Raw genomic sequence first — 11787 nt, 5'->3', positions numbered from 1 at the left:
TAAAAATAAAAATACAAATATTTTGATCAAAACTGAGGTAAATATATAAAAATTATTTCCTTCCATTGTGATCCTAGTTTGATTACTTAATATTGATTAGTGTGATCTGTTGATTACTAAACTGAGAGTTTGATGATAATAAAGCAACACCATTCACAGATATAAAAGTTACTACTACAGTATTTAAGTGCTTTTAAGAAATCAATATTATCATCCATCCATTATCTATCACCCTTTGATTTTATTATGTATATTATATAAAACTGATTTTGTGTGTTCTTTTAATCATTTTCAAATTTTTAAGTGCATGAGAAGAGTGTTATTGTACTAATGAGGTAAATATGTTAATGAGTATCATTTACTGGTCCACTGAGAATACCAACCCCCATTTAGTCAAAATATCATCCATCTCCCCACCTTTCTCCTTCTCTCTCTGTGCCTCCGCCTCTTCCTCAGACGGCTGTCGGACAACCACATTTTTCAGCCTCAGCTCATCTTCCCTGGTCTTCACCTCCTCATCCTCACCACCACTCCAGTCCTCACTCTCTTTCTCCCCCATCAACCCATCCAAGCCTCCCTCCTTCTTGAAGTCTAGCGCCATCTCTGGCAGCACCAGTTTCCTTAATTCAGGATCCCAGTTAATACAAATAGCTCCCTCCTCCTCCTCCTCATCCTCATCTTCCGTTATATTGTGTACCACTCTCAAAACACCATAGTCATCTGGTAAGGAATCTGATTGGTCAGTGTGGGAGTTAGGCATGTATTTGACGCTATTGGAGAGGTAAGCAGAAAGAAAAGGTACATTCTCACTCTTGCTTCCCTTCTCTACACCTTCATTCATCTTTCCATGTCTTCTTTCTCTCATCTTTCCCTCTGTGTCTTCCACACTTCCTACCTCCTTCTGAATTTGTAGATTTAAAGGAATATGAAAGAGGCCAGTTTGTGGGTTTTTGTCTATAAATAACCCTGGAGGATCTCTGTCCTCCTCACTGTCATCCTCGGTTGCTCGCTGAAAAGACTGTGATGACTCCTGAGTCAGTAAAAGTGAATTTAACTGTGACCGTGTCTGTGCGTGTGTTTGCATGCATGTGTGGATCGGGTTCTGCCAGAGGCCGGGCTTTACCTGATGACTGTAAACCTCAGTGGCCTGACAATCCTCAACTCTCCACTCTTTCTGCTCATAGCTGTCACTTGCTATGCATCTCTGGCATTTACTTGTCAGATGATCCCCTTTGTCTCCTCTGTCATGCCTTGCCTCTCTTGTATCTTCTTCCCTGACAACACAGATTTTAGGAGCAACGCCAACAAATCCATAGTCAGTGGGCAAATATTCCCAGGGTCCCTGGGGTTCTGGGGGTGTTTCAGACCTCTGGGGGGAGTATCTTGGTGGGGGATCTGCGATGGGCTGCTGATGCTTGGGGGATGCAGAGTCTGATATGGCGCTGTCTGTGTGTGATGGTGTATCTTTGATGACAATGTTGACGATGACATTTAGATTGTCAGGAGGACATATGGTGGATGTAGGGAGAGGGAGAACAGGGTGTGGGTTCTGTAGGTTAAAGGAAAAGGAGTGTGGCGTTAAAAGATTGACCATAAGCTTTTGAGACATTAGAAACTGACATGACTTGCCTGAGGTGTCATGAAAGTCAGTGTTTATAAAGGATCCCTCACTCCAATTATTTAGCATTGCAAAAAAGTAAAAGTTGTATGAGTAGAGACCGAGATCTCCTGACTTTTAAACCCTGGCATGCGTCAAGCTTGGGAAACATTGCATTCATTTCTTATAATGTACCTTAATAGTATCTTTTAGACTGCATGGTAAATGTTCACATCTTTAAAATGTTACTGTCCAGTTTGTAACACTAGCCTTAAACTGAAATTGTATTAAATGGCAAGACTCTATGTGGCTAAAACATCCACAAGTGGTTTTTATTCTTTGTTACATTAATAGAAAATGTAGTTCAATTGCCAGTGTGTGTGTTTGCATTACCAGCATATATGGCTTTTTCTGGTCTTTCCCTGTCAGGTAGTTATGGAGAAAGTAGCCAATCACCACAAGTACACACATGCACAAAGCTGGAACAGCTATACCCCAAACCATCTTCTGCAGCTGGCCAATCACTGGGTCTGGAGGGAAATGGAAATGAGGAGCAAATCACACAAATATACATGAACACCCTCCAAGCCATATCAAAACTCAATGTATAAACTCTAAAATGCACTGTTATGAAGCTAAAAACATTGAGGAAATGTCCAGACTCATACACAAACAATGCAAAATGGCTCAGACAAAAGCAACCTATGAGTAACTCAATCTTCTTTCGATTCTGTATCACGTTGAGGCACATTCCCTTCCACCTGTCTAACAGGGACCAACATATTCTCCCTAATGCACGCACACTGTGAATATACCTTGAGGCATGGTTAAACAATGCCATGCTGACGACCTGCATGGGATGGGCATGGAGAGGAATCTGGCCTTGGCAGAGAAGCAGTACTCTGTGTCGTACTCCATCAGCTGATATTTGTACAGACTGGACTCCAGTAGGAAATGATGCTACAAAACACACATGCACACAATTCACAGATTCATCTATAACTGGTTCAACTGAACATGAGGACTCCCGGTTCATATACGTCTACTCACTGTCTTGCCGCGGCGGGCATTGTGAACAGAGAGGTTGTAGGTCATGTGGGGGTAGAAGGTTGCCATGGAAATGACGGCGGTGTGGTTGTTAGGCTGATATCTCATTGGTCCCTTCAGAGTGATGATGGCACTGTTGTTCTCTATTTCCACAGAAACCAGTGGAGGACCAAAACTAGCTGTACAGACAGACCAAAATGATCATGTTTTGGTCGAAATGTCAGTGTCAATTTTAGGTCATACAAAATTAAAGTTAAGAAAAACAATTTTTTGTATTTTCTTAATTAAAATCTGTGACTCAACTGTTTGTATGTGGTCAAGCTTTTCCCCTCTGTGTATTTATGACTCAGCATACAAGTTCAGATGTCACTCTAACTTACTGTCTGACTTTGGGTCGAATCTTCTCTGTGTCAAGGCCCATTTGGAAGATGCTCTCCTGCTCATAGCACGAACTCTGGCGTAGTATCCCTGCTCCTGATCCCATGTCTCATTGCTCAGATCACACCAGTTCTGTGCTATTTCCGTACAACGCGACACCTCTCTCCAGTATATCCGTCTTCCTCTGCTGCTCTCCACGCTGTCCCCATAACTGGAAAAGACAAGACACCCAGATAATGAATAACTGAATCCCTGCATAAACTGGAACAATAACAACCACCTTGTTCAATTCCCTCTCAAGTGAGGAATTTAAATTTTGCATTAAATAAGATTTAGAACTCCTTCTTCTTCCGCTTTCAGCTGCTCCCATTAGGGGTCACCACAGCGAATCATCAGTTGCCATCCAACCGACGCAGACACAGGGAGAAAGGCCTATTCAGCTTTAATTAGGCAGGGAAAGTCCAGGGTAGTGAAAGATGTGCCAAAAAGGAAACACCCTACATGATTTGCAACATGAAGTCAATATATTTATTGTCCATTTTTATTTAAGCTTCAAAATGTACATATACATACATGGCATACTGCACTGTAAAGTGTGTGTCATCTGGTGTGCCACTCCCTGGGGACCACTGCAGGACATTCCTTAGATTCACTGATGAGAAGCTGACGTTATTGGGGCTGGGAGGAGAGGATGAGACTGAGAAGAAAGAGATTGAAAGACTGAGACTGAGAAAGACAAGAGACACATTTAATACAAGCTAATGTTAGCTTGCCATTACAATGAATGTTTCCTTGCTTTTTTTTCAATCACCATCTCACAGGCTGGTTGACTGACCTTTGAACTTCCTCTTGTACTGTATTATTTACGATACCTCAAAACTACTTAATAACTCAACTGAAGACTATCGCTGTAAAAGACAGAATCTGTCAGAATGTGTTGTGCTTTGATACTACTATACTACATATACAGTGAGCAGTTAAACACTGTAAAATATAACCAGTATGTCTGAATTTAATTTTTATATAATATAAAAAAGGAAAACCACAGTTCATTGAACTACTGAACCTATATCAACTGAACCTGAACAGAATGCACTGTAGCACACATGACTAATTTTCAGGTTATGCACACATACATACAGGACTTTCTAGGTCAGTGACACAGCATCACGCAGACAGACAGAACATACAGATGCAGATTAAACAAAGCCTTCGCAATTGTGTGCATAGTAATATTTGTTATTGTAATACTTGGTGTTTGCTTAATGTCAGTATATTGTCTTTATTACTGTGCTATGCATAACCTTGGGCTTATATAAGGCACCATAGATTGATTTGTTTGCATAATGTTTGCATTATGCAAACATTATGCAAACTGCATAAATGCAGACTGTAATAAAGGTTAATCTGGATAAACATGATAAAATTAGGCTATCTGGACAAAACGATCCACCTGTGGTTTTAACTTATTTCAAATGAAATATACATACATATTAATTTTAATTTAAAAACAATCAGATTATATCCACAGATATATTCAAAACAGTTGGTGATTTAAAGAATACAGCATTTCACCTGATACCTTATTCCAAACAGTGTGTGTAGACAAGTTATGGTTTCCAGTGACTAATTGTTACAGCGATACTGTACAGCTTTCTACTACAAAAACACACACAACCAGTTTCGTTAATGGAAACAAAGTAACCTAAAGTAGTATGTTTAATGCTTGATATAACATCTGCAACTTGTAGTAGTCTATAATGGGAATACGTCACTGTTAAGAAGAGAGCAAAGAATAATTTAGGAGAAACAATACTCTATTAGTTTTAGACAACCATACCTGTACAATGCAGAGCCCCCAGGTTCAGCAAAACTAACACAGTCCACATGTCTGCATGTAGTGCTCATGTTTTCACAGAAAGCACCAACATTTTCAGCCTGCAGCAGCCTCCTGGCTCTCCTCCTAACCCCGCAGGCTCCGGCACCTAACTCCGCCAGTAGACCTGTCTGTACCAAGATGTTACTCAGCACGATTAAAACGATTCGGCTAGAAAAGTACACACATTCAAAGAGGAAGTAAACAAACTGGGGATTAGTACGAAGTAGCTGGACAGCCGACCATAAATCCTCAACAGGTAGGATAAGTAAAACAAACTTTGCGAATGGGTTTCTTGTATGAAGACGGAATGTGGCCTCACTTGTTTTTGCACATTTTATCTGTGCAGGCGGTGGCCTGTGTGTACGTGCGTATGTGTGTATGTGTGTGTCCTTTTAATTAATTTATTTTTCATGATTTATAAACGTGAGAAGGACATGTGCAAGCATAATTTTTAATTCCTTGCCTTATTTTCTTTATTTAATGCAATCCTGCTTATCTTGCCTTGAGTTTTAGAAGAGGTCCAGCTATTAGTTTCTGGTCCCTCCTGCATAAACATTTGCTTCTGCACAACAGCTTAACTACAGTTCATTTGACTGGCATTCCAAAAAGCAATATATAAAACAAGAACGATTAGAAAACAGAGTAACAACAGAACAGTAAGAGCTTTCATTAACAACATCCATATTGACATCTAGTGGCCACTTATGTGCAACCACTGTCATTGTCTTCAACACATATTATATTAGCTATAGATAGCAAATAGATCAAAATATTAGATTGAAAATATAGATAATACAATGACATGCCGACCGTAAGCAGTGTGGTAGATATTTCTGGAAACGGTAGAACATATATTATACTATTATATGTCATTATTAAAGAGCATGAGGGTTTGAAGTCATAACGACACTATGAAGCGGAACTGTGGAGCCTGTGTCTTTGATTTGATTCCGGATTGATTTTGCTGTTGCACGTCTAGCGGGCGCGTTTATTCCGTGCCTGTTAGCTTTTAGTTTTGGTTTGTTTGTGTAATGCTTCGCTGTAAATTAGCATTTTTTTTAAGCAAGCATGGCGCTCTCGATGGAAACTCAACTACAGAGTATTTTCGAAGATGTTGTGGTACAGTAATTTGCACCTTTATAAATTAGTTCTAGGCTAACGTTTGTTAGCTTTTTCTACAGAATTAGCTTTTTCAATTATCATTCCCTCATCAACCAGCTGTGGTTTTGCAAATGAGTAACGTTAATTCCAACAACACAGCAAGTGCTTTTCTAAACACAGCTGCCTTATCCAGCTATATAACGTTAAATATTTATGAGCTAACATTACCAGTGTTTAACGTTACTACAAAACAGCTAGGGTTTAAGTTTTCTGCATTAAAACACTTTATTGCATCCCACATTACAGTTTGTCAATGTTATTTCACCTCTCCTCCTTTTAGAAAACTGAGATGATAGAAGAGGCATTTGCTGGGTAAGACAACTCTAAACAAACAAATCTCCAGAGGGACTGTTTTGGAGTTATATTTTATGTCTTGGCAGAAATATCAATGAAATGTTATTGCCTGATGCATTCCTTTTAATTTATTGAGTGTATGTCATCTGTGTGTCTGTTATTTTTTTATTTTTGCACTGATCCTGTTATTTTAGTTAGTTATTGTGATTTTATTCTGCCCATGTAAAGTACTTTGTTCAACTTGATGTTTTTAAAGTGCTATATAAATAAATTTGATCTATAAAACTGAAAACATACAGAGTAAAATTACAGCTGTGTTGTGTTCTAGGATGGTTATGGACACCCCCGAGGATGAGAGGACCAAACTGATCAGTTGCCTTGGAGCCTTCAGAGAATACTGGGGAACATTACCACAGGTCTCTACATACAGAGGCACACATATGCAGTTAGGATGATACATATGATTGACTGGATTTTTAAAATCGTCTCCCTTCCCTTCTGCAGGAGTCTCATGAACAGTGTGTACAGTGGATAGTGCGGTTTACACACAGCCAGCACAGTCCCAAAAGAATCTCCTTCCTCTATGATTGTCTAGCAATGGCTGTGGAGACTAGTTTGTTACCACCCAGGTACACACATGTACACAGTTGCAAAAGCCTACAGACATATAGTATGCATTCACTTACACATTCATTGAGAGTATTACTGTCAGGTCTTGTCTATAAATCCTTATCACTGATAAAAACATATTGTGCTGGTCCTCTTATGTGCTATCTTATCTGTCCTGATCATTAATCTAATGAGACTCTGCTTGTCTGTAGGATGGTGTGTGCAGCTCTAATAAGCTCAGAAAGTTTGGAGTGGGAGAGGACTCAGTTGTGGGAATTAACTTTTAAATTGTTCCGCAAGATCATTGGAGGGGTGGACTACAAGGTCTCTGACACACAAACACACATACACTTTACTTTTGGCATTAGAGCATTAACCTCATTTTAAGTGGTCATGTAGCTGTGAACATTTCTTCTGAACTCATCTGCCACTGTCAGCTGGAGGTCACACTGACTATGTAACTCCTAACTTACTGTAGGTTAATGGAGAGGTCTTGCCTCTAGCAGGAAATTTCAAAATATGTCAAACATTTGACAGCGTTAAGCTGTTACAAATTACTCTCAAATTCATTTAATGCTCATTTTTCTAGGAATTCATCTTCCTTTTCAGGTATCAAAATATATTGTGAATGCAGTTTTTTCTCTGCATGTTAACCTTGCAGATGTTTGTTAAAACTGTAGTCTTGAGACTTGCTTTAAACTATGGTTGCGTGTCTGTGCGTTTTAGGGTGTCCGGGACCTGTTGAAAACTGTTCTGGAGAAAATTGAGACCATTCCTATCACTGTGAGCTCAGCTATAGTCCCACAGCTTCTGGCTGCCAGAGAGGTACTTGTCTTCTGCTTCACTTTGATGACTTTTATGAGCAGCTTTTCTGTAAGAACACTAACTCTTATCTGTTTAGTACCTTTTTTACAGGATAAGATCAAAGATTTTATCAATTCACTATATGTGCAGGACATACAGACAATCAAAATGCCGTTTCTCTCTCACATAAGCAGTGTAGATAATGGGTGGATGGTATATTACAGGTGGTACAATATATCCTGGACAGAAATGCCTGCCTCCTGCCAGCCTACTTTGCTATTGCAGAAATCAGAAAACTGTATCCAGAGGGACAGCTGTCACACTGGGTAAGCGTGTGTTTCATGAGTGTGTCTGTGTGTGTTGCTGCATATCTAAAATACTTTCCCTCTTAATGGTTCTTCTGTCTGTTCTTTTTTTGTCTTTGTCTCTCGCTCCCATTTGTAGCTTCTAGGTAGTTTGATATCAGACTTTGTGGACAGTTTCAGACCTACAGCCAGAATCAACTCAATTTGTGGTAAGAGAGACACAGAAAAGCAGGAGTTGTTGTTTTCAAGGGTTCTTGTTTATGGCAAAGTGGAATGCATTTTTTACTTGGACCCTGCTGACTTTTTATTCTGTGCCTGTGTCATTTGGTACTTGCATCTCTGAAAAGGTTGCGTCAACTTTCCAAATAACCCTGTGCATTACTCAAACCTGTCTAAAATCTAAATAATTTAATGTGTGAATGTGTGTATCAACAGGAAGATGCAGCCTGTTACCTGTAGTGAATAACAGCGGGGCCATCTGTAACTCCTGGAAGTTAGACCCCACTACTCTCCGCTTCCCTCTTAGAGGCTTGTTGCCGTTTGATAAGGTAACATATACATATGCTTTTAATGCATGTGCACACACTAACAGAAGCATTAACAATGTTTTTGTTTTTTGTCTTTAGGACCTGTTTGAGCCACAGACTTTCTTGCTGCGTTATGTATTAGAACAGCCATACTCAAGAGACATGGTCTGCAACATGTTAGGACTCAACAAAGCGGTATGACCACCTCTTCTACTTTTGCTCCTTTGCTTCCACAGTTTACCAGGCCCTCTACCTGCCATCATTTTCCCCTGCCACTGTCACAAACCCCTTCCTTTATCATTTTTTCTATTCCCCCCCTTCTTCCCTTGGCTTATTCTTCTAGCTCATCCTGTTCATATATTAGTTTGTCTTTTGTTATTCTGCTCTTTGTGTTTGTTCATATTTACCTTTTTTCATATGCCTCTTTATTTCTTGTTTCTCCTATTTCTCCCTTGCACTCCTCTCCTCCCTTGTTTCCTGGTAACACAACTGTACAGTATAAGACCATATGTAAAGCAAGCCTGTGCTCTGAGCTTGACCCATAATGCACTAGTGTTAGTTTTCTAACACCAGTGTTGGGGTCATGCAGTTTCACCTCATCCCAGCTCACTAAGCACAGCCATTGACAGTTTGACAAGCTGTTATTATTGGGTCCATTTTGTTGTTTACACAAAGCAATAATCAGTGCTGTTTATTGGATTTGCTTTACTTGAAGAAATAACCTAGAATCTGGTTTGTATGCTTGAATTGGCTGAGTTGATGCTAACTGTGCTGAACAGACAAGCTCCTGAATCACCACTTTCTCTCTCTCTCTCTCTCTCTCTCTCTCTCTCTCTCTCTCTCTCTCTCTATCCCTCCTTTTCCCCACTCTCTTTCTTTGTTTCTTTCTCTTTTGTTCTCTGGTTATGTATTGTGTTTGTCTCTTTCTGCCATGCGTTCTCTAGACACTGAACATTGCCCAGGTATGTCGTCGTTTCTATTCCTGGTCATCTGACCTACCAACTAACCAGCCCATTGGGTGATTAGCTTTGTAGATACGCTGATTTCCTAGAAATGGGAAAACTGGTCACAAAAAATACAACTTGAAGTAAAGAGAAATGCTACAGAGCATGAAATGGCCACAGCAGGGCTTCATAGGTGTATGTGGCACAGAAAGAGACAGATGTGAGCAAATAAGCACCGGCAACTACTCAGACAAACGGGTAACTGAAGGACAGTAAACGGATATCAAAGGACAGGCAGGCTATTTATCATTAACTATGGATGGTTTGTTCAGCTAATAGCATGTTGTGCAAGTAAATAGGTTTGTGTCATTTTCAGCATCACTGCTTTGCTTTGCACACTACCATATCTCTATAGAACAGAATAGCAAAAAAAGTGTTGTTTGAATATGGCCATTATTTTCTGCTGACACTATCTATAATAGACAGTATACTTGGCAAAATAAGTAAAAATAGAATTCTTGGTTTATTATAAGTTAATTATTTATCAATTATAGTATGCTATTAGCCATTACTAGCTGGTCATCGCTAATGTAATACGTACATCAGTTGCTGTTGATGTTTTCAGGCCTTAAGCAGTTCATTACTGCTTCGGTTTCTCACTAGGGTTTTTGTCTCATTGGATTTGATTGTAGTGTTAATGTTTAATTCACCTCATTTACTATATTCTTATGAATATTTGTAATGCTGTGGACTAATGGCCACTTTTCATCTATTAAAGCTTTAAGATTTTATTTTGAAACCCTGTATTGGTTAAGCTAGCTATATCGTAGTTTGCATTTGTGACTCAGTGTATTCAGTTCCAGCCTTTAAATGCAGTTTATAATTCCAGCTAACAAGTGGATATTAAAAACTTCTGACTTTAAACCCTGCTGTTGACATTTCAAGTCCTGCTGCACTGCATGTGTGGATGTAGTCTAGTCCTTGCCTGTTGTTAGTGAGGTCGCCTCCTGTCTAACCTTCTTTCTGTAGTGCAGGCCTGGGCAAAACGACACTGTTTTGAACAAATAATGGTCTTCACTTTGGTAGCAGTAAACCTAATTATTATGTAGTTTTATTAAATATTTGAGAATGTTCTTGTAAATCAGGTGCTTATCAGTGTGGCAAGGAACATGCCAGGATACCTTAAGAAACAAAATGTAATAATCAGAGAGTGTAATAGCAACAGTAGTAGGCAGAGAGAGTATGAAATATCTGTTTACATAGCAGTGAACTGTAATCAGTGAATTACTGTCTGAAGTGTGAGTTTGGTGGATTTTAAAAATGGCTTAGTCCCACTGTCATGCCTTATACTTTCAGTTTAAACCTACATTTGATGCTGTGCTGCTGCAGCCCATTGGCAAACTTTTTTCTAAGTGGGCTTGTGTCATACAGTTAGTTGCATTATAATCATAATCCTCTGCCAGCTCCACTTCTTTACATGTGGACCTAATTTCCAAAGAAAAGCTCTTGCTCATCCAGATTAGAGCTGGGATATTTTTGTCATTACGAACCATCAGCTTTGATTAGCAGCAGCTTCAAAAATAGATGACATGGCAAAGTGTCCTGCACAGAGCCAAATGCACCTCACATTCAGTTTTCTGTATTTTTATGTGTTTTGCCCAGGTCAGCTGTGATTTCTGATTGGCTGTCTGACTGGGTGAGTGACTCGTGACTTGTGTTGCGTGGTGCTCAGTGGTTAATGATGTGCAGTAATGAACAGCGGCAAGGGTTGTTTAGGCTTTTTGTTGGGTTGCTTCAGTTTGTACCTTGATGGTTGTTACTGAGCCACTACGTGAACTGTAAGTCTCATTAAGAAGCCCATTATACCAGTCAAAAAAATGATCAAAGTTAATGGAGAAAGCCTAACGTGAAAGTGTTCCTCTTAACAGTGATGAGATGAAGTGGTGCTAAATGTTGCCATGATAATTAGAAAGCTGTGTCATATTGTTCTTAGCGACTGTACTGAAATAATGAATACGAGGACATTACCTTACAAAAATTAGATTCTATTAAAAATTAGATTAAATCCCAATTTCTTCAGAAGCTGAAGATGTGTCTGTGGATCCTTCTCTCTTTCTCCTCCATCTCTCTCTTTCTGTCCAGGCATGTATGAGTGTGTGTTTGTGTGTTGGGACAGGGGAAGAGAAGCGATGGCCAGCCTCACAGTTCCTCTTCTTCTTCCCAACACAGCACCTCCTCACCT

General features: G+C 39.6%; 2 protein-coding genes across 3 annotated transcripts in view; one reads left to right on the top strand and one right to left on the bottom strand.

The window, feature by feature from the left end:
• Window positions 1-309: 309 nt before the first annotated feature.
• il20ra (interleukin 20 receptor, alpha) lies at window positions 310-5184 on the bottom strand. Its single transcript, XM_020603763.1, has 7 exons — window positions 4863-5184; window positions 3596-3719; window positions 3025-3233; window positions 2648-2823; window positions 2413-2557; window positions 1991-2127; window positions 310-1549 (listed from the first exon to the last, which is right to left on the bottom strand). The coding sequence occupies exons 1-7, from the start codon at window positions 4909-4911 to the stop codon at window positions 359-361; spliced, it is 2031 nt and encodes a 676-aa protein (XP_020459419.1). The 5' UTR covers window positions 4912-5184; the 3' UTR covers window positions 310-358.
• A 660-nt stretch (window positions 5185-5844) lies between these two features.
• Window positions 5845-11787, top strand: part of med23 (mediator complex subunit 23) — a 20495-nt gene continuing 14552 nt past the window's right edge. Inside the window, exons 1-11 of one of the 2 annotated variants that reach the window (XM_020603684.1) lie at window positions 5845-6020; window positions 6343-6374; window positions 6685-6772; window positions 6861-6985; window positions 7178-7289; window positions 7692-7790; window positions 7994-8095; window positions 8214-8283; window positions 8510-8622; window positions 8701-8796; window positions 9546-9563. In XM_020603684.1, coding sequence (XP_020459340.1) covers window positions 5970-6020; window positions 6343-6374; window positions 6685-6772; window positions 6861-6985; window positions 7178-7289; window positions 7692-7790; window positions 7994-8095; window positions 8214-8283; window positions 8510-8622; window positions 8701-8796; window positions 9546-9563 — 906 coding nt within the window. In that variant the 5' untranslated portion in view covers window positions 5845-5969. The remainder of the gene's footprint in view (window positions 6021-6342; window positions 6375-6684; window positions 6773-6860; window positions 6986-7177; window positions 7290-7691; window positions 7791-7993; window positions 8096-8213; window positions 8284-8509; window positions 8623-8700; window positions 8797-9545; window positions 9564-11787) is intronic. The other variant, XM_020603685.1, reaches the window with a different exon arrangement.

The sequence above is a fragment of the Monopterus albus genome, unplaced genomic scaffold (assembly GCF_001952655.1).
Source record: "Monopterus albus unplaced genomic scaffold, M_albus_1.0 scaffold62.1, whole genome shotgun sequence".
In the NCBI taxonomy this organism is placed as follows: domain Eukaryota; kingdom Metazoa; phylum Chordata; class Actinopteri; order Synbranchiformes; family Synbranchidae; genus Monopterus; species Monopterus albus.
The sequence above is the reverse complement of the archived record's forward strand: the minus strand, read 5'-3'. Positions and strand labels throughout refer to the sequence as shown.

Excerpts from the sequence above, each read along its gene's own strand:
- il20ra (XM_020603763.1), bottom strand. The coding sequence starts at position 4,911 with ATGTGGACTGTGTTAGTTTTGCTGAACCTGGGGGCTCTGCATTGTACA. Across the intron at positions 3,234-3,595 it reads TTTACAGTGCAGTATGCCAT|TTATGGGGACAGCGTGGAGA; the intron begins GTATGTATATGT and ends TGTCTTTTCCAG. Across the intron at positions 1,550-1,990 it reads AGAAAAAGCCATATATGCTG|AACCCACACCCTGTTCTCCC; the intron begins GTAATGCAAACA and ends TTTAACCTACAG.